Source organism: Enoplosus armatus, chromosome 22, assembly GCF_043641665.1.
Source record: "Enoplosus armatus isolate fEnoArm2 chromosome 22, fEnoArm2.hap1, whole genome shotgun sequence".
NCBI classification, from domain to species: domain Eukaryota; kingdom Metazoa; phylum Chordata; class Actinopteri; order Centrarchiformes; family Enoplosidae; genus Enoplosus; species Enoplosus armatus.
This window is the reverse complement of record NC_092201.1, coordinates 630001-652280: the sequence shown is the minus strand read 5'-3', so window position 1 is coordinate 652280 and position 22280 is coordinate 630001. Positions and strand designations below refer to the sequence as shown.

The window sequence follows — 22280 nt, the reverse complement described above, 5'->3', positions numbered from 1 at the left end:
AACATGGATTTCAGATGTTACTGTACAGTTGATGATACGATACTACCACGATCAATTATCAGCAGTGATCAAACTGAACGGGATGGTTTAGGTATGGTAAATAGTGTAAAATGTGTGTATTCTCCTCCTCCACAAAGATCTCCTTAATTTTTAATTACTGAGTAGATTCATAATAAATTAAGAGATTAATGGAAACATGAGGTTTAACTTGTGTCAGCTGATAAAAAAGTAAAGTAAGTAACTATGTGTGGAAACGTTTATGTTTATAGTCATATATTGTAAAAAGTAATCACATATTTGAGGGTTTGTTTAAGGTGGTATTGACAAATTGTGTAAAATGAATGTCTTCTCCCATTCTATTAATAAATGCTTTAATTTCAGGTAAGTGGTGCATATATGATGGGGAGATGTATGTACATGTAACATTTAACATGTGTCAGCTAATGAAACGCTGAGCAAACAGCATTCAATAAGAGAACAGTATGAATTTTTACTAAAAGATGGTAACTTATGTTGACGTTTCTTCCAACGTTCATATTAGTTTTATATCGCGAACGGATCAACAATTAAAGGGTTCGTTTAAGGTGGTATTGAAAAATAATGTTAAAGTAACGTACACTCCATCTACTAAAAACTCCTTTTATTTTAAGGAGGTCTGGTATTATTCAACTAGAGATTAAAGGAAATGTAAGATTTAACTTTATTGTCAACTAATGGAAGTTATGAAGTAAAAACGTGAAAGTAAGTCAGTGTATAAAGATAGTTTGGGCGAACTTCTAGACGTGTTTGGGTGACATTTTCAGACGTTACGTTGGCGTTAGTTCTAACGTTAGCTAGCTGCTCTCTGACATTTTGTTGGTCTGTTTCGATGTTAACGACCGACTGACCGCCAGGCCGATTCCTGTAGAAACCAACCAGAAACACCGACATTTTCTACTTCATGTTACAGCCGTTAGACATTCAAACACGGCGTTAACTTCGTCTCGAACAGACACATGGACTGAACTTTAACTTTAGGCCCCGGTAACGTAACTTTACCAGATGCCGCCGCCGCTGTTCATTTAACGTTAGACTTTAACCAGACATTTCGGTCAACTCACCGTTTGAAAATTCGACGTCTTAAGTCCCGGCGCCTGTTCAGCCGCCCGGGCTGGTCTAAAGACGGAGTTTAACTTGATGTGACGGCGTGGAGACGAGTTTACCGGAGAGACAGAAGAAGCGGTAAAGTTGAAGCTAAAGGGGGCAGACGGTGACTCGGCTGCTGAAGTCCTGCTGCTGAAGTCCTCCTGCTGCTGCTGCCATAAGAGATGAGGTCACTGCGATAAAAATAAAAGGATGCCGTCATCGAAGCTCCAGTCAAATGAACTCAACAGGCTTCTTAAAGGCGCAGGCCCCCTTAAAACTGAGCCGACACAAAACTGCTTCAGAAAGGCTCAGACTGAAGACTCGGGTCTAATGTCTGCAAGTGTGATTCTAGAGGGAGATCATGAGTTAACCGTTAGCCAGAGGTGGACAACAGATGTTTGTGACGAATCTCCAGATGTTTGTGACGAACCAAGTATCTTCAGGTGTTTGTGATAGACCTCGTATCTCCAGCTGTCTGTGATGAAACTCGTATCTCCAGATGTCTGTGATGAACCACGTATCTCCAGGTGTCTGTGATGAAGTGAAGGATGAAGAGTTCCTTCATGTGTTGAGAACATCCTCCTCCTCCTTCTTCAGATAAAACTATTTAAAGCCTCCTCAGATCAGTTGGAAAATCCATCTTCACAAAGCTAAAAACAAGTTGACTTTTTAGAGATACGAGGTTCTCACAAGACACTGACGCTACAAACACTTGATGATCTTATAGAATATATATATATGTATACATATATATATATATATATACATATATTCTCTGCTGTAGATTAAACTAATCAACAGTATATAAAGTAGTTCAAATTAGTTTTCGATACTCATACTTTTACTTCAGGAAGGTTTTGAATGCAGGACTTTTACTTGTAGTGGAGTATTTTCACAGTGTAGTATTAGTAATTTTATTTAAGTAAAGGAGAGTACTTCTTCCACCAGTGATTTGTAATCACAGTTTATCAATCAGCTGAGTCTCATGCAGTCTTTGACGAGCAGCGTTTAGTTTCCCTCCTGAGTCTGCAGTTACAGGACGGTGAGCCGACTGAGGACAATGGATGTGATGAAAGCAGAAGAAAGCTGAAAGGTTTTTCATACTGGAGCAATTAGCATGCATGGCTAACTCAGGCTGATGAATGTGAATGAAACGATCAAAGCTCAGAGCTGCTGCAGAGCTGGAAGACACCAGGATACTAACATACCAACATTAGTCTAATCACACTCTCCAGAAAATAAGCCTGAGCGTGTTTTAAACAGTTTTACTGGAATATTAAATGGAGTTTTTGTGCCATGAATGAGCTTCTACATGCGGAGGCTCACTGCTTTCAGCTTCCAAAGGTTTTCATTGAAAACACCCAGATTCTTTTAAAAGGAGCTGAACACTGTCAACGTTTGTATTAGTATTTTATGTCCTCATGCTTCAGAGTTTGTTGTGGATCCTGCTGCAAGTAAACACTGGGCAAAATGGACCTTGTGGTGGGTTTGCTTTGTAAACTGTTGTTTTTAAGGTCAAGCATGAACTTTCAATGTCAGCACAAAAATGATCCAGATGAAAAAACGAACACAAGGCGTTTGCACTCTAGATGGTATTTATAAAACCCAGTTTTTACCCAGGGTTTGGTATTTTTACCCCCTTGTTTCTTCAATATCTTTATTTCTTTATTTATTTGGCCTGATGGTGGCACCATAGAAAGGCACCTCTAAAGCTCAGAGCACCAAATAAATTGGTACAAAGTTTAAATTGTCAAAATCAAAACACAAAATAAATTCACATTCAAAACAACAACATGGTTTCAAATTCACCATATGACACGGTGTTGATTGATGACATTATTACATGATGAAAGTTGTCTGAGTGACAGTAGAAACATCCAGAGCATCAATGAACCTCCTGGTTTTGTGTTGTTGTGAATCTGGTCGATGGAGCTGCTGTTTATTTTTATTTTATTCCACCACTGCTGCTCCTTATCTCAAACTACAGTGCTGGTTTTTTATGTGTCTGTTGGTTGAAGTGACCCTCAGTCACCAGTCCAGCGCTGCAGTGCTCAACCTTTCCTGTGTCTGTCATGCACTCAGGGGTCACGATGGCTGAAGGGTTTTGTCAAAAATCTCAATGAAAATACTTTATTGCCTTTCTTTTAATACTGTATTATCAGTATTGTTTAGAGAAAAAGAAATCACTTAAAATGTTTCTCTGTAGAGCTGATCACATCTATGGCAGCCCATTACCGCCAGGAAAAGAAAGAAAAAATGATGATTAAAAGTTAGAAATGAAAAAAAATAAAACTTAAGCCAAAATTATGAGATATGATTTTTAAATGATGACTTTGTAAGTCAGAATTATGAAATAAGTCAAACATTTAACATTTAAGTCAGGATTATGAAACACTAAAACAAATATTTACTTACTGTGTCAAAATGATGAAATAGTCTGTCAACCACTTTACTTTTTAAGTTATAATCAATACAGACAATAAGTCAAAAAGTTAGTTTAGATTAAAATAAATTATGAGATACTAAGATACTAAGTCTGTGACAGAATGAGTCAAAACGTTGTCTACATCAGTTCTACTTGAAAAGTCATGCTTAACTCATTATCTCATAATTTTGACTTAATGAATATTTCTATGTTTGTCATCAAACATTTCATCTATTTAGTTATTTTCCTGGCAGAATTGAGCTTCCATACACAATATCAGAGGGAGCAGTGAAAAGATTTGGCAGAAGTGGAACAGGGAGGTAAAGGGAAGAGGAAGTTATTATCTTTCTGTCAGGTGAATGAAGGGTTTTCTTTGTACAATTTCCCCCCGGGGATCAATAAAGTATTTCTGATTCTGATTCTGATTCTGATTTTCATCTGACCAAACTTAAGCTGAGTCACTGAAGAATGACAAATATCTCAACTATGGGAAGCCAAGAAGAATTTTATTCTTTTTACAGAATGTACCAGACTGTTATAGATAGAAAATGTTGTAAAACAATGATTGCTTTGTTTTAATATATAATAAAGAGGCCAACAATAAGTTGGTGTTGTGGGCTTCTTTGGGTTTTATGCTCTTCAGAGCTTTCTTCAAATGAAATGACTCGTTTAAAGGTATATTATGAGTAATTTGCCAAAATGAATTAGCAATTATACAACTTTTCCACTTTTCTTTCCTCCCTTACAACCAGTTTTACATCTTAGAAGTTTAAAACAGGTGAAGTCCCTCTCAGATATCCACTTTTGAAACAACCCCCACCCCCCAAAAAACAAAACAAAAATCTTTTATTTTGATGTTGTTGCAGTGCTTAGAAATGTATAATAAAGCTGTTATTAAGCTTTTTTATTTCAAAAAGAAGGGTTTTCTTTTCCACATTGTTCCCCCGATTAGAATAGATTTTCCAATGACACTCAGTGGGAGATTGTTAGCGCTATAAGGTGTTTCCATGTTATGACGTTTGTATTATTTTACGTCTTTGCCTATTTTACCATTGTTACTATTTCCTGTTTACTCTCAGGATTGTACATTGTACATTCATATAATGACATAAAGATTTATTGAAAAAAAAAAAAAAAATATCGCGAGCTGACGTAAGCGCGTTACGTCAACAGGAAACGCGATGTAAACACAGCACAACAACCTCACGCTAATTGTGTCGGTTGGCTTTTGTCTGTGTGACTCCTGTTAACGGACTGGCTGAAGTTTGTCTCATTAACTCTGTTTATCTCGCGGGTTTACTTGTAACTGAGCTGTTGGCTGACTGTAGCTAACGGAGCTAGCTGCTAGCACGCTAGCGTTCACCAAAATGGATGATAACAAGGTGAGAGACTAACCGTTAACCTCTGCTGTGTGATTAACGACAGCTAATTTACAGTTTATCTTGAACCAACATGAGTACAGCCAAGTCAGCTTTGATGCTGGTTGTACAGTTAGCTGACTTCATGTTAACCAACTAGCTTGTGAGGCTAGGTGTGGTAGATAATGTACGTTATGTTAATATTAGCGAGCTAACTGTGTAGTTAGGCTAGCTAGTAGATATGATAACGTTGTAACTGATATGATAACTCAAGCTGTCACGGTAGAAATTAATTCTTATCCTAGCTAGCTAAACGTGAGCTTAGTTTGCTCATATCTACGTTAGAGAAGAATATTAACTAATATCGGACATAAGTTTGTATGATTAGTCTGCTAATTGATGTAGCTGACTCATGGTGGCATTGCACCCGTTTGTTTGTCTGTTTGTTTGCTGCTTGTTCATTGTCCTCTGACTATATTGGCAGCTGCTGCTTAAGGCCCTCTTCACTGTGAGGGAGTCTACCATGTAGGTTAGCTAGCTGACAAGAAAGAAATGTTTATTCATACCCTCTATGTTTGAAATGAAACTCAGCCTGATAAACATTACATACACAAATCCTGATGGATGCTGTGTGTTGTCAGTAATTCTAGACAGATGAATAACACTGTCGTCTTTGTTGTCAGATGGTGGCTGGTAAAGTGAAGAAACCAGGCAAACGCGGCCGCAAACCTGCAAAAATCGACCTGAAGGCCAAACTGGAGCGAAGCCGTCAGAGCGCCAGAGAGTGCAGAGCGAGGAAGAAGCTGCGATACCAGTACCTGGAGGAACTGGTTTCCAGTAAGGAGAGAGCCATCTGTGCCCTGCGGGAGGAGCTGGAGATGGTAAAGAACCATTTAAATAATGTAGTCAGTGGTAGTACTAATATACACATTTTAAATACTTTACATTTACAAACATTAGCTCAAATAAACCCTTAGTTTTCTATTAAGTGTGTTTGTAAAAATGAATAAGAAAAAAATAGGAACACTTTGTGTCTGATTACTAAACTTTGTGAATCAGAGTTTTGGAAAGAAGAAAACATTGAATCTGACAGAAACTCTTGTGTTTAAATCTGAGCTCAGGGACGTTTTGGTCCTTTGGCTGCATTTTCACTGTAATTAGTATAAAAATGAGTAATAGTTGAGCTTAAATTTAGACTCAAACTTTGATATTAAACACAGTTACAAACAGACAAAAGTGACCAAAGATAAAAAAAAAAAAACAAAGTAAGAAAGATGCTACAAAATCACAACCAGTGGCATTTAATTAGATTATAAAATAAATATTAAGTAGACTCATCAGGTCTAATCCTATATAAATGTAATGAAAGTAAAACACTCAGCGTTGGTTCACGTGTTGTACGCTGACGGGGTTTCTGCCCACCAAAGCAGATCTCAGAGTGTGAGACCAGGACCCTGTTAGAAGCAGGTTTACTGAGTTTCCTGCTTCATTTTCCTGATATGTGGAGTTTAAGAGCTGCTGTCTGTGTGAATTCAAACCTCCAGTGTGTCACTAAGGTAAGAAACACAGCAGAGACACTGAGGGCTGCACAGGGTCCAGGTTTAGAGTTAGTCAGCTGTGGAAAAGGTCTGTTCATACTGCTGATTCTCACTCTGGTATTCAGGTGATAGTGTAAACCCTGACGTGTTGTTTATTTGTTGCTCACATGTCATCTTTGTTCTGTGATGTTTTCTCCTCCAGTACAAGCAGTGGTGTTCAGCCATGGATCAGGGGAAGATCCCCTCGGAGATTAAAGCTCTGCTGACCGGAGACGACCAGAAAATGCCTCAAGGTGGCAGCAGCACCAAGTCGTCCAAGAACAGCAAGAACAACATCAGCAGCAACGGCCAGGGTTAGTGTCACTGTGTGGCTGTGACGGAGGACACAGACTGACGATGTGAAACTGCTGCTGTCCGTCTTCAAACAACACAAACGGACCAGAAGGGACTGGCAGGAACATACATGTAGCTGCAGGCTCACCACCTTCTGTTTTCTACGTTTCCTAGTTATTCTAATATCTAATCTTTAACAGTTTTCTTTCAGAGACACGAAGCTGCATTTATGTAAGTCATTCCTAAAACTTTCATTTAGCCGTTTTCAGTTTTATTCAACAAACATCTGTCCTTCATCAGCTGGTCTGAGACTGTGTCTGCTTCCTTTATCCAGTCACATGATCAGTCATGTGATTTATATATATAATCAGAAAATCATTACCATCAACTTCTTACTTTTGTTTTTACAAATCCAAAATGATTTCAGGCACTTCAGGACTCCATCAGGGTCACTTCTGTTCTGGAAAAACCAGGAAGAGTTTAAACCAATATGAACTTTAGTTCAGGGCCGAATGTGTTGACGTCAGCGATGGACTGAATGAGTTCATAGTATTCAGAAAGATTCACCTTTTTACTTAACTTTCATAAACATTTTTTAAATTAATGATTCACATATGACCCAAACAAGCCAAGTTGAATTTCACCCAAATATTATATTGAATGTAATTCTTCTTCATGTTTCTCAAGAGTTACTGTTGCATAAAGTCTATTCAACACAAACTGCTGAGCGGTCGTAAACCGTTTTGTTATGTAGTGTTAGTGGTGGATGAAATATTAATAATTAATATTCATTGTTTGGCTTAGAGAGCCACTTCATGAAAAGATTGAAAATCTCCATTTTTCAATACAATACTGGAAATTATTTTTCAAAACACAGTAAAGTCAAATGTCCGTTATAGATAACTCTATTGTATTCAAAATTATTAATACAAAACAGCAAATTATTATTAATTATTCTCATTTTCACAACACAGGATGCTCTGACCTCATCGTTTTTGTTTTGTTCTTTTGTTTTTAAGTATATTGTGCTTCATATATAGAATGTATTATTATTATTACTATTATTATTATTATTAAAGTCAATCTACAGTAAAGTAGTGTCAAGTAATTCCTGTTTTTTGAGAACAAATGTGAAATGTACAAAAATACCTTCAGTCTGGTTCCTTTTGATCTTCACTTCAAGTTTAAAGCTCCTACTTTCTAAATCCGTTCGAGGCGTTCTGGATTGTAAAAACGTTTGTTAGCAGACGGTGGTTTGTCTACATAGTAGTTATTGATTTATGAGTCACGTGACTGATTGATGGACTGTATATAAGAACGTGGACGCTGATGAAAACACTTGGTGAATGAATCCTGTTTTGAACTGGTGTTTGCGCTTGAAGTCATGTTTTGGGTCATGATGTGTTTATACGCTGTTAGAAGTACAAAACCGTTGTGGTTCTACGGTATATTTTTAAAATGTGACTACTTCTGTCCAAACAAGATGCTGTAGCATTGAAATAAAGACGAGAGGTCGGAGGACGAGGAATCCAAATGCACAGTGATGTTGATACGTCTGTTGGATATATTTTTGTATTTGTATTTTGTATATGGGCTTGGAGGAGTGCGTTGACGACTGTTTGTATTCTGAGGTTGGACTTCCCTCTCGTTCTCATTGGAGGTGAAAAGATGGTGATGATAAATTACACAGAGCGATGAGCAGGTTCACGGTCCGCAGCTTCTTCACATCTGTTTACTGTTCTGTTACTGGATCCAGCTTCAGCTAAAAAACAATCCTGACAAATGTCACCCTCTATCCTCATTTCTGAACATGTTTCAAGCTCTTTTTTTTTGTCAGTGAGGTGAAGAATTCCTCATGAATATTTGTGCACTTTCTTAAATTTTGCAGAAGCACTTTGTTAGATGAAACTAGTGTGAGGCTTTGCAACGATCTCTGTGTCTGAACTCTTTGTTTGTCAAAGAAAATAAAAGTGTGTTTGACTGATGACAGAGTCCCGTTTACTGCAGAGTCCTGTAGAAATCAACTAACTGCCACTAGAGGTCGCTGTAGTTAAACTGACTGTGTGTATTCAGATTATAATGTTGACATAACAAATCCTAATGTGGCACTGGTTTTATTGGATATTCCAGCGACAGCCCTGAAACCAGCTTCATCTATTTAATTCAGTTGTTGTTGGTGTACACTTAAAAAAACAAACCGCCCGGGTGCTGCCGCCATGGGCCTGCCTGACTCTCATCACTACAGTTATTATGTTTAGTCGTAGTTCTGTTATTATTAAAGCTGTAACTACTATTATCAGTCATATTTCCATTATTATTAATATTTTAGCTGCTATTTCTACCGCTAGTGCTGCCATACATCTCTGCCTGTCTGTCTGTCTGTCTGTCTGTCTGTCTGTCTGTCTGTCTCTCTCTCTCTCTCTCTCTCTCTCTCTCTCTCTCTCTCTCTCTCTCTCTCTCTCCAACCCAACCAGTCAAAGCAGATGCCCCCCCCCTCACCTAGAGTCTGGTTCTGCTCGAGGTTTCTGCCTCTTAAAGGAAGTTTTTCCTCTCCACTGTCTCCAAAGTGCTTCTCATGGTGGGAACTGAGAACTGTCTCTGTAATAACATTATAAAGAGTCAGTCTAGACCTGCTCTATTTGTAAAGTGTCATGAGATGACTTTTGTTGTGATTTGGCGCTATATAAATACAACTGAATTGAATTGAATTGAAAATTGTGTTTCTGGAGTTTTTCTTCCCTCTAGTGGTCAAAAGACATGAAGTATTTTTACATTTAATTCTAGCAGGACTCAGAAGGATCCTCAAGACTTTTAAATTAAACTTGTAGAAGACATGTTAATAATAAGCCCCTCTTTGTGCACATTGAATTGGAAATACAGTCCAGATTCAGGTAAAAATTATTTAAAAAAAAAGAGAGTACGTAATAAGAACAACCACGTTAATAAACACAAATGTATAAAACAAAGGACATCGAGACCATTTGTGTCTTTGCTTTTTGCTGATTTTACTAAGTTTATTTCAAATGATAAAAGAATAATTTATTTGTACATAGCACATTATCTTGACAAACTTAAACACACTGGAACCACATGTATTGATGATGAATATGTATCTCATGTTTAAACTGAAGTCATTTTAAGGATAAAGCATGAACCTTCAAATCACAGTATAGTTGACAGTATACAGAAAGTTTCAAAGACGTTTCATCACACAATGTCGATGTGGTTTTTACAAGCAGGTAAAGCGTTGAACTGGGACAGGTGAGAATCATCTTTGGACAGGTGGACAGACTCTGATGCTTCTGGATGGAGTCACCTGATGTCTGGAAAACCTTACGTCCTCCACTACGTTACATAAAATAATGAAACAAGACTAAATGTTGTTTATTACACTCCAGAAAACAAACCTGTTGGATGGACGAACAACTTCTCTGTTCTTAGATCTTTCATGTTCCAGTTCATGTTGTTACCTAAATCTAAAGGCTTTATCTTCTGTACGGCGGCCATTTTAAAATATCTCAGACTTGTCGAACTCAGCTCTGCAAATCTGGCCCAACTATCATCAAGCTCAGACTTTGAGTTTAATGCATAACATGCTTACAGTTTACATTAGGAATGTAATATTAGCATGTTAGCATGCTGACATGCTAATGTTAATATGTTGGATTACTATCATATTACTATTAATCCCATATTACATCTGAGTCAGTATACAAGTGAATATAACCTCATGTGTGACAAATATTACAAATTCATTCCCCTTGAGCCTCATCTCATATGTCACATCTGTAAAATAAAGGTAGGCCAATTTCTGCAGACTGCACTAGCTGAGAAATCCTTTAAACTAATATACTTATTAACATCTAACATGTGTTTGAGATTCAGCTGGTGATCCAGAGAATATGTAGAGGCTTTGTGTCAAGATCTCTCAGCAACCATGTTGGGGAAAAAATAGAAAAAGGCAAAACTTGTTGTGTAGTGAAATGTGAAAGTTAACAATTTGACCAGTTGACAGTTGTCTGTCATCTGCAAAGAGCCGAAATCCCTCCTTTAGCTTTTGATCGTCCAGCCTGTTTAGCAATGTAGTTTTGGAAAGCTGTTTCCTTTCATGTTAGCTGAAACATTATACTGGAATATGCTAACCTACGTGTACTGAGCTCCCAAAGTCCCGATTTTTTATATTTATTTAAAAACATTCAGGACTTTGAGGCTCCCTATAAACGGGTATTTACTTGATGAGAAACCTTATCAAGAAATTTCTGACAAAGATATAACTTAACCATTTTTCGGTTGCTATTTGTCATAGATGTAGCTAGCATTTACATAGCTTGCTAGTTATGCTCTGAGCACTGACACAGGACTTCTTGTCCATGTTGGACCTTAAGGTGAAATTATTGTCGTTTTCCAAGATCAAGAATGAACCTGGAACTTTTAAATCAACACAGTTGAGAAAGCACTCAGACAAAAAAGACATGTCATAATTCATCAGCTGCATGATCTACAGTGGCTTGCAAAAGTATTCAGCCCCCTTGAACTTTTCCACATTTTGTCACGTTACGACCACAAACAGAAATATATTTTATTGGAATTTTATGTGAAAGACCAACACAAAGTGGCACACAATTGTGAAGTAGAAAGAAAATTATACATGATTAAAAAAGAAAAATTTACAAATAAAAAACTGAAAAGTACGGTGTCCAAAAGTATTCAGCCCCCCTGAGTCAATACTTTGTGGAACCGCCTTTTGCTGCAATTACAGCTGCAAGTCTTTTGGGGTATGTCTCTACCAGCTTTGCACATCGAGAGACTGAAATTTTTGCCCATTCTTCCTTGCAAAACAGCTCAAGCTCAGTCAGATTAGATGGAGAGCGTTTGTGAACGGCAGTTTTCAGATCTTGCCACAGATTCTCGATTGGATTTAGGTCTGGACTTTGACTGGGCCATTCTAACACATGAATATGTTTTGTTTTAAACCATTCCATTGTAGCCCTGGCTTTATGTTTAGGGTCGTTGTCCTGCTGGAAGGTGAACCTCCGCCCCGGTCTCAAGTCTTTTGCAGACTCCAACAGGTTTTCTTCCAAGATTGCCCTGTATTTGGCTCCATCCATCTTCCCATCAACTCTGACCATCTTCCCTGTCCCTGCTGAAGAGAAGCACCCCCAGAGCATGATGCTGCCACCACCATGTTTGACAGTGGGGATGGTGTGTTTAGAGTGATGTGCAGTGTTAGTTTTCCGCCACACATAGCGTTTTGCATTTAGGCCAAAAAGTTCAATTTTGGTCTCATCTGACCAGAGCACCTTCTTCCACATGTTTGCTGTGTCTCCCATATGGCTTCTGGCAAACTGCAAACGGGACTTCTTATGGTTTTCTTTTAACAATGGCTTTCTTCTTGCCACTCTTCCATAAAGGCCAGATTTGTGCAGCGCACGACTAATAGTTGTCCTGTGGACAGATTCCCCAACCTGAGCTGTGGATCTCTGCAGTTCGTCGAGAGTCACCATGGGCCTCTTGGCTGCATCTCTGATCAGTGCTCTCCTTGTTCGGCCTGTAAGTTTAGGTGGACGGCCGTGTCTTGGTAGGTTTGCAGTTGTGCCGTACAATTTCCATTTCCGGATGATGGATTGAACAGCGCTCCGTGAGATGTTCAAAGCTTGGGAAATCTTTTTATAGCCTAACCCTGCTTTAAACTTCTCCACAACTTTATCCCTGACCTGTCTGGTGTGTTCCTTGGACATCATGATGCTGTTTGCTCCCCAATATTCTCTTAACAAACCTCTGAGGCCGTCACAGAACAGCTGTATTTGTACTCAGATTAGATTACACACAGGTGGACTCTATTTAGTCATTAGGTCAACATTCGATCATTCAGCAATCATCAGGCAACTTCTGAAGGCAATTGGTTACACTCAGAGAAAAGGGGGCTGAATACTTTTTTAAATCATATATAATTTTCTTTCTACTTCACAATTGTGTGCCACTTTGTGTTGGTCTTTCACATAAAATTCCAATAAAATATATTTAGATTTGTGGTCGTAACGTGACAAAATGTGGAAAAGTTCAAGGGGGCTGAATACTTTTGCAAGCCACTGTATTTGCTGATAGATATCTATCTGCTGTATCTAATTAGATGGATATGTATGAAAACTTAGTTTCCAAAACAGCTGCCATTCATGAAATGAAAGAAAACTTCTAGAAAAATACACCGTCGAACATCAGCTCAACTTCTGCTCTCTATTGTGTTGCAAAGTGTGGATGTAATTCCATCCATATTGGACCTCACAATTTACGTCCAATGCCAACATTCAGAACCGATACAGGAAGTATTTGGGATCAAGGTGGTGTTCACGTCCTGTCAGACGACCTTCAATTCATTTTTGTTTTTTATTAACCACAATCCTAACCTTTTAGTTGCCTAACCCTAACCATACTTTAACCATAGTTTTTTTCCCATAACCACAATGTTTTCCTACCCTTAACCATATCGTAGTTGCCATGCACAGATATTGTAGTAAGTAAGAATTATGAAAAGTAGGCATTGGACGTGAAAATTGTTGACATTGAATATATTCTAGGCTTTACTGTATCATGTTTTAGCCATATATGTAGTTGCCAAATTCATCCAAAACTGATCCAGAAAATGTTTAATCGGGTTTCTACAAAGTATAATCTTTAACTACACTATTTTGTTCTGATGATTCACCCTGAAGAGTTTCACATCCATAAGTCTTAGAAGTGCTCAAACATACCTACGCAAACAACTAACGTGACTTTTGGAAACTCGTGTACCTCCTCCCACTTTGCAACTCCACAGTCTCAATTACTCTTTATTAGACAACACTGTGAGTTTTGCCTTGGGCTCAGTTAACCTGAACCAACTGTAGATTTAGCCAACACACCGTTACTCTTACTGTAGCAAAGCACATGATGGCAATGTCAACATACGGCTGGTAGCCATTACTAACGTCAGCTTCTACCACATACATTACTGCAGCAAATCAGATGCATTTACAACAGGTCACTGATAGATGGCCACATTGGTTAGCAAGCTAACAAGCTGACATTATCAAAACACAAAATCTGATGCATCAATGGCAAAACAATCCATCAAAACACAACACAGAAATCAATTCTGATTAAAATCTGAAGTATAAAAACGGCTAGCTGTTCACAGCTGTTGAGAACCTCCAATATGGCTGCCAGAAGGTGTGTTACATCAGAAAAAAAGCCCTTTACACAAACTGAACACATTCTGTTTCTGTGAGATTTTGTCTTAGTTGGATTCAGGGTTAGAATTGTTAGTCCCTAGCTAGCTCACCTGCCAACACTGACGTTGTGCTGTTGAAGAATTAAGTTTCCGACTAGTTCATTTTTATGTTCACAGTTTCCAAATCTTCCTCACTTAGACAAAAGTATTCGGAGGGTTGGCATTAGTGGGCCAGGCTACCTTCTTTTCCTTTGCCTCTCGGTCGAATGTATCGTAAACCGAGTCCTTGGCGACTGTCTTTGCTTGGACTGGGATGTCCACCACCCCAATGTAGTTCTTTTTGGCCATCCGAGAACTTGCGGTGATGGTGTACGCGTTACTGCGGTAGCACTTCATGGATGACATGCAGAAGGTCTCCCTCATGCCCCTTCTGAAGTTTGCATTGAAGACAGAGTACAGGGTTGGTTTGGACGCCGTGGAACTGAAAGAGATCCAGGCGATTGCCGTGAAGAACAGCAGCCCCCGCCTACTGGGTTCATCAGACTCCCTCGGGTGCCATAGCTGGGCGATGTAGAAGGGCGTCCAGGTGAGGAAGAAGACTGAATTGAGCATGAGGAACATCTTGATGGTCTTGACTTTAGTCCGTGGGACGATGTTCATCGTCCGGCGCACTGTGTGGCCATCAGCGCTGATCCTCCAGATGTAGCGGACCACCCGCTGGTAGAATGACAAGATCAGCGCCACCGGGACCAAAAACCCAAACAGGAGGTGAACCGCAGCGTAGGCTATACTGCCCCAGCTGTCCGGAAGGAAAAAGTCACAATGACTGCTGTCTGTAGATGTGGATCCATAGAAGAAGAGGCAGGGCGACACGAAGGCTGCATCAAACAGCCATGAGGCCAGGATCATCTTCTTGGCTTTCTCTCTGGACACCTTGAAGCTGAGGGGGTAGACGATTGTATAGAAACGGTCTACAGAGATGGAGAGCAGGACATAGACCTGCACACCAGGGCAGAGGTGCTGCAGGTAGCGCACTGCCTTGCAGGCAGCGGCGCTCAGAGGCCATCGTCCTGAGGCGACCTGCAGGAGGATGAAGGGTGCGCAACCCAGGCTCATGAGCAGGTCTGCACAGGCCATAGACACCACAAAGTAGTTGGTGGTGGACTGAGTCCGCCGGCTCCGGTGGATGACCAGGCAGACGAGGGCATTTCCCAGGATGGAGACCAGCCAGAGAACCCCGAACACCAAGCCCAGGACGGCAACCTCGCCTGAAGTCAGCTCATAGGAGGCAGAGGTCGCGTTCGGCTGGCCGGAGGACGAGCCCTCGAGGCTGCAGAGGGGAGTCGTGGGTAAGGTTGCCAGGACAGTCGAGTTTTCCCTCCCAGAGTAATTAAATGACATCTGATACGTGAAAGATGGAGAGTAAAGGGAGGGATTGACACCAACTGTGTTTGAAGACTGGGCATACACCATATCTATACTGCTGCACCAGAGAGGAGCTGTGGAGACACAAACATTCATCATTAGAACAATCAATGGCAGAGCTGACCATCTAGTGCGTCTGTGCTGTGAGTCCAGTCTGCCAGGTCGGTCGATGAGCGCGGGTTTTGGTTGTGGTCTCTGTACAGGTGCTTTTCCTTTAGCTCTAATGAAGACATGTTGGGATTGTTTCTAATTAAGAAAGCCAACATGTCTGACAGGAACAGCAGCGCGCCTCAGCTAGCTGTCAGGGACTTTAAATGAGGAGGGGAAACGTCTAATGAAGACGTAGTTCCACTTCAGGAACCACATCTGGGGAAATGTAAATTCTCAGGAAACTGAAGGCTTCCTGTGGATGCAGTTTACATTTTCATGAATCTCCTGGAAACATCAGGACCGCAGAGTAATGTTTTCAAACGTGTTTTGATTTAGTTGCTCTCTAGAATAATGTTCCTTCACTCGAGCATCACAGCAGCCCTCTAACACCTCAAACCCATCAGCAGCAGCCGGAGCTGCCTGTTGATTTCATTAATGCTTCACTGGGATCCAGTTTAGTGTCCACAGAGATCCTGGTCTCCTCTGAGGTCGCCCATTAAGGATGTGAAGAAGCCCATGGGGGAAAAGCTCTCTGTTTGTCGTTGCCTTTGTGTTTACTCTGCTGGATTTCCACCTTAGCAACCTCATCCACCCTGACTGATGGTTAGAAGGTGAACCAGTGAAACCAGTGTGTTCTTTCACATTTACATACAGACTTCTACTGGACAATTCTAATAATAATATAATAATATTAATAATAATAATCACAACAGATGAATCATGACATGAATTAAATTCCACAGAGACACACTTCATGGTCACAAACAGTAAATATTAACCCTTTCAGTCTCGGGTTAAAAAGTGAACAGTTGCATTCACAATGTTTGAATGTGTTTAAATGTAGAATTTATGTTTGATTTGAAAAATCAAATTACAAAATGTGTTTAGATTTCTGAAGGTGTCAAACTTACAGAACAGGAATCACATCAATTAATCAATTAGCCAATCAACAGAAAATGATCAGTGTAAGTGTTTGCTGTCGTTGTCTGTTTGATATCTCGATTCATGACATCATCAACAGATGAATCAATCGTGAAAGTAATTGTTATATGTGGCGCTTCTCGAATTGTCTCATGTTGTTTATTTCATGTAAAATGTCCAAGAATCCATTTGTGTGAATGAATTCTTCATTAAAATACAGTAAAATATGTCCGACACATAAAGGCAACATTTTTCCCTATTTTCTAACATTTAAATAATCAGAAGATTAATCAATAATGAAAGTAATTAGTACTTGTTATTTGCAGGCCAACTAATCAGTAAAACCAAACAGCCTCATAATCAATAACTCATCTGAAACTAATTTAAAAAGCACTAGTGAACTGTTTGTAACCTCTTCCCACCAAACTTCACTGATTTTTATAACATTTAAGAGTAAACAAAAATACCAGTTGCAGTTTCAGTCTTTCAGTTTTCCTTTAAAGGTATCGTATCATGTTTATATGCTAATGCTTCCAACACAACAGCTCCCTCTTTATCAAAGCTCATAATGTTGAGTTTTTGTTGACGCTGTCAGTCGTTGTTGTTGTTGTTGTTGTTGTTGTTGTTGTCGTGAACAGATCCACCCTATTCAGCCTGCATACTAGAATATTGGAAACAACTTTCAGTATAATTTAGTCCAGTACAACAGCACCACTAACTGCAAGTACTCAGAACCTTTACTGGAGTAAAAGTATGCAGTAAAACTACTTATCATGCAGAGCTGCCCCTGTTTATTACTAACACTTCATCAGTGTACATGTGCACACTTATCATGTGTTTTTATTGTAAAATATTGATGTTATGTCATATACAGTATGCTAAAGTAGAAGTACAAAAAGAAAATACTCAAGTAAAGTACGTGTACCTCACTATTGTACTTAAATTCAGTACTTGAGTAAATGTATTCAGTTACTTTCCACCACTGTCTGTATGTAAAATCTAAATCTGTAAAGAAATGAATAACTAAAGCTGATAAAAGATAAATGTAGTGCAGTAAAAGTACAATATGTTCCTGTGAAATGTACTGAAGTATAAAGTTATATATAATGAAAATACTTCAGTAGGGCTGCAACTAACGACTATTTTCTCAAGTATTCAATCAATATTCGGGTCCATTAAATGTCATATGTTCATCACAGCTTCTTGTGAAGAGGTTCAGTTCTCTGAGACGTAAAAACAGGAAACAACACGAAATCAGTTTCTGCTGGAAAAATGACTTTCAGGATTAATTCATCATCAAATCAATGAGTTCATTACTAATCGTTTCAGCTCAGTACATGAAGTATTTGATCATTAATTATAGTAAAAGTATCTGTTCTGTTTGACTCAGAGGTCTGGGATCAGTCTGTACAACACTGTTTACTTCTTTATAATTCTCACTTTAAGACATCAAAGGTAGCTGGATAGAACTGATCTCAGACCAGAGTCTTCATGGAAAAACAATCTGCTGCTTTATCATTGTCATTAGTTATTTCATTTTCATATGAAACGGTTGAGTTCTGTTTCCTGAGCATCACAGCATTGTACTGGAGGACAGTACTTGAGTATTTGTACTTGTACTGTACTCGTGTAGCTGCTAGAACACAACATGGTGAGAACCAGCAGCTCAAACAGCGCAGCCAGCGAAATGATTCTCTTCACTACAGAAACCGGAGAAATGAACACATATCATGAATAAAAACGGGTCATTCTTACATGTCGGTCACTAGAGCAGATCTCATCCTCCATCAGGAAACACACAGACAGAAACATAAAGGGGGAGGCGGAGCGGCATCTAGTCTCCGGCCTGTCCGACATGTCTGCTCCTGCATCTGATGCTCCGCGATGGAGGACTGATGCAGGAGGAACTGGTCTCACGACATCCATCACAACAGCACAAAGAGAACAAAGATCAGCGCCGAGAGCCGAGCGCCCCCTCCCCCGAGGTCTACAGCTGAGGAGCAGCCGCTCAGCCTCCGTGTGTCGGCGGTAACGAGCCCCGTCAGGGAGGTGTTTTTCTGGGGTTAGATGTCGGGCTGTATCGGCGGACTCACCGGTTCAGAGCAGAGCAGGAGCGAGCGCTTCATCTTGGTGTTTTTCCGTGATTCAGTGCGGGAGGAGGAGGAGGAGGAGGGGGAGGAGGGGGAAGAGGAGGAGGTCCGTGAAGGCAGCAGACATCATAGCTGTTTGGTCGTTTTCTCTGTCCACCTGTCTGTCTCTCTGTCCGTCTGTCTGCGTGGCTGCTGGAGGATGAAGCTGCAGCTGATGAAGAAGAAGAACATGGGGGGTTTCTGACGAACAGGGGCGGACAAAACGGGTTTGGTTGAAAGTAGTACACCCCCCCCCCCCCCCCCCCCTCATTTTACTAAAATAAAAGTACAAAAGTATCAGCATCAAAATATACTTAAAGTACCAAAAGTACTCCTTATGAATAATGAATAATAATATATATCATATTATTGGATTATAATTATTTCTTACAGATAATTAAAGCATACATAAATAAAAATGATTGATAATAATATTGCTAGTAAATGTACAACATGTGACTCAGGATCAACACGTTGGTCATTATTCCAAAACTAAGAATGAAGAACTGAAATGATTCAGTCAGATGAAGTTCTGTTGATTCAACATGAAAATATTTAACATTAACAAAACAGCATTCAGGGCAGTTTTTATCCTCCATACATTCAGCACTTGAAGAAAATAAACTTCTCAGCTGCTTTTATCAACCTGAGCATCAAGAAGAAGTCACGCAACAAACATCATCATCATCATCAGACATCATTTCAGCCTCTTGGTGGCGCTACAGTCGCTTTCAGTCTGATTTTAATGTCTTATTTTACGTTCTGCTCTTCTTTACTTTTCTATTTTTATATTCTCTGTGTCAAATGTAGAGTATCTAGAATATGTATTATTATTATTATTATTATTAATATTAAAGACTCTTCAACAGGCCACCTCGGGTCCTCTCCTCAAAGAACCAGATGGACTGAAAACCTTCATCCTCATCCTCATCATCACAGGTGAGTGAGACTCTTTTATTTATAAACAGTTCCCTCCCTTCATGTGTCTGCTGGACAGATCAGCTGCATTCATTAATCGTTATTGATTAATGATTATTTTCCCGGAGCAGGTAACACTCAGGTGTTCACACATTCACTCTCTCTGCAACATGTCTGCTCTATAAAAGGAAATGATGCTGTCCATCTACAATTATTGGTCTGATGCTGACGGGGGTTGCTGTCGCAGCATGTCGCCATGGCAACCACAGCGCCGAGGAGACGGTGATTTTCCAACAGGCCGGTTGCTAGGGAAACCAACAATGGTGCTGATGGGAGGTGGAGGGGGAGACAACAGAGCGTTTGAGAGGAAAAGATTTTTTTTAAGTGCAGCAAGACAGATTTTAGTTTTCCTACAAACTGACTCTGAGTCAGTGGGTCAACATCAGCTTCATCAGGTTTCAGAGACGTCTGTAAAGATGTCGCTGCGATTCTGATCCACACCTTACAGAACAGTACATGTATGGAAGCTCATTTCTGCCAAGAGAAAAAATGGTGATATTAAGTCAGAATTTTGAATCAGTTATTTTTTACTTTTGACTCACGCCATAATTCTGATCTTTGACCTGAACATTTTGACTTGTTATTCTTTCTTTTAATAAGCACAATATTTCAACTTTATCATAATTTCAACTTTGACTTGTAATCATTTTGATTCACCAAGACTATTTGTTTTTCTCATTTCATATATTTTATACATTTTTTTCTTTTGAGTTGTTTTGTGCTTCCACAGAACACATTTCTTTACTTTCTTTATTCGCTGATGACGATCACAGCTGCAGAGTATGAAACGTTCATTGTACATTTGCATATAGAAAGATGTTCTAGCTCTCAAATACTTTTCCTCTCGTCAGGTCAGAAGTCGCCCTGCAGACCAAACTTCCACTCAGTCGGCAACAATAATAAGGTAAGGGACTTTATTTGGAAGCTCATTTCTGTCAAGAAAAGAAAAACAGACTAAACCAAGGAAAGTCAAAATTCTGACTTTTTAAGTTAAGATGCTGTCAGAATAATGAGTCGAAATTAGGTTAGTCATCATTTATCATTTTGACTCTATATAATATGACTTCTTACTATGTAAATGTGACTGGACGAGCCGGTGAGCTCCAAACAACAACTGCTATACTACTAGACTATCTGAACCTTATATAGAAGCTCATTTCTGCCAAGTAAAAAACTGAATAGAAATGTAAGGTCATGGTGAAAAAAAATTACAGTTATAAAATCCTTTAAAGTCATAATACTAAGACGTGAGAATTAATTTATAAATTAATATTTATTTAATTAGTCAAATTGCTCATATTTATCACAATTACAATGCAATATCTAAGTAGCTAATAATCTTGACATGTTCATTTAAATATAGCTTTGATCTATATTTAATAAACAAAATTAATAAACAGAAGGCATTCAGACAGCGCCATCTTTAATATTTATTTATTTATTTACAGGTTTTTCAAACAGTCATTGAGCATTTTGAATGCTGATTATTGACAAAACAAACAGAACGTAAACATGAAGAGTGACAGTTGAACATCAGGAGGTTTTTCTGTTTGTTACAACTGACTGACCAGCAAGAATATATGACCAGCTAATAAACTCTTATTGATTACTAATCGGCCTTTAAGAACAATAAATAAACATCTAATGTAATCTGCATTTTCCAACTTAGTCCCTTAAAATGTTCACTTTAAAATGCCATCAATTTACACATTACTAGTGAAGTATTAAGGCATTTTTAATGGATTATCTGCAGTTAAGGGGATTTTTAAGGGGTTAAATACCCTTAAATATCATGAAAGACATCCCTTAATTCTTAATGTTTCACTTATTCAATAAATTCAGGGCTTTTTTAATATTATTTGGTCCATTTTAAGGGATTTTAATTCCTCTAATTTAGTTGAAAATTTAAGGTCAAATACAACAGTACAAATTATGGGGTAACTATCGTGTTACATTGTTCATTTTAAGAGGTTTTTACCCCTCAGACACCTTCAATCATTCAGAAAACACCATAATTTATTAAAATCCAATCACTATGACACAGTAATCCCTTAATTAACCCTCCATTCGATAATAATAATTTGTAATCTTACAATGACTGAAAACAGAATGGATAATTTAATGGATTACTTTAATTAAGTTTAAGAATCATTTTACTTTGACCAAATAACATCAGCACGACCTTTAAAAGGACCATAATTATTCAAGTAAGTTTAATAATAAAAAAATAGTAATGCTATCTAGTCAATTTTAAAGGATTTCAACCCCTTAAAGTGACTTGAACCCAAATGTATCCATTAAAAACCCTTAAAATATTATAATCCATTAGTTTATCCAGTAATTACACCTAAATTTGCTTTGAACCCCTGAATTACTTATTAGAATTTTAAGGTATAAAGTGAAGGGGACCTGTAGTGTTGATTTGTACATTTTAAGGGGTTTTCACCTCTTAAGAAATCCTTTAATGCTTACAGATAAGCCATTAAATATTCCACATTAATGTTATGTGTCCACTAACATCTACTGTACGTCATTTGCTAATTAAGGGTTTTTAAGGGATTCAGGTCTCGTCTTTAAGGGGTTTCTGGGTCATGGCTGACTCAGATTAAGGGTTAATTAAAGAGTACCTTCGCTGATCATCAGAGAGTCTGCAGGAGAGTGACAGCGAGTTCATCGACAGACTTGTTATTT

At 38.8% G+C, this 22280-nt stretch overlaps 3 protein-coding genes across 3 annotated transcripts in view; 1 reads left to right on the top strand and 2 right to left on the bottom strand.

Annotated features, from left to right (window-relative positions):
• The first annotated feature begins 4733 nt into the window (after window positions 1-4733).
• On the top strand, window positions 4734-9494 carry crebl2 (cAMP responsive element binding protein-like 2). Its single transcript, XM_070929237.1, has 3 exons — window positions 4734-4932; window positions 5592-5789; window positions 6649-9494. The coding sequence occupies exons 1-3, from the start codon at window positions 4918-4920 to the stop codon at window positions 6802-6804; spliced, it is 369 nt and encodes a 122-aa protein (XP_070785338.1). The 5' UTR covers window positions 4734-4917; the 3' UTR covers window positions 6805-9494.
• Window positions 9495-14181: 4687 nt separating this feature from the next.
• Window positions 14182-15459, bottom strand: gpr19 (G protein-coupled receptor 19). The gene has a single exon (XM_070929333.1). It carries the CDS (start codon window positions 15457-15459, stop codon window positions 14182-14184), a length of 1278 nt encoding a protein of 425 aa, XP_070785434.1.
• Window positions 15460-21011: 5552 nt separating this feature from the next.
• Window positions 21012-22280, bottom strand: part of tbk1 (TANK-binding kinase 1) — a 13095-nt gene continuing 11826 nt past the window's right edge. Inside the window, exon 21 of the mRNA XM_070928601.1 lies at window positions 21012-22280. This exon is cut by the window's right edge and continues 93 nt beyond it. The gene's annotated coding sequence lies outside the window, so the exon portion shown is untranslated.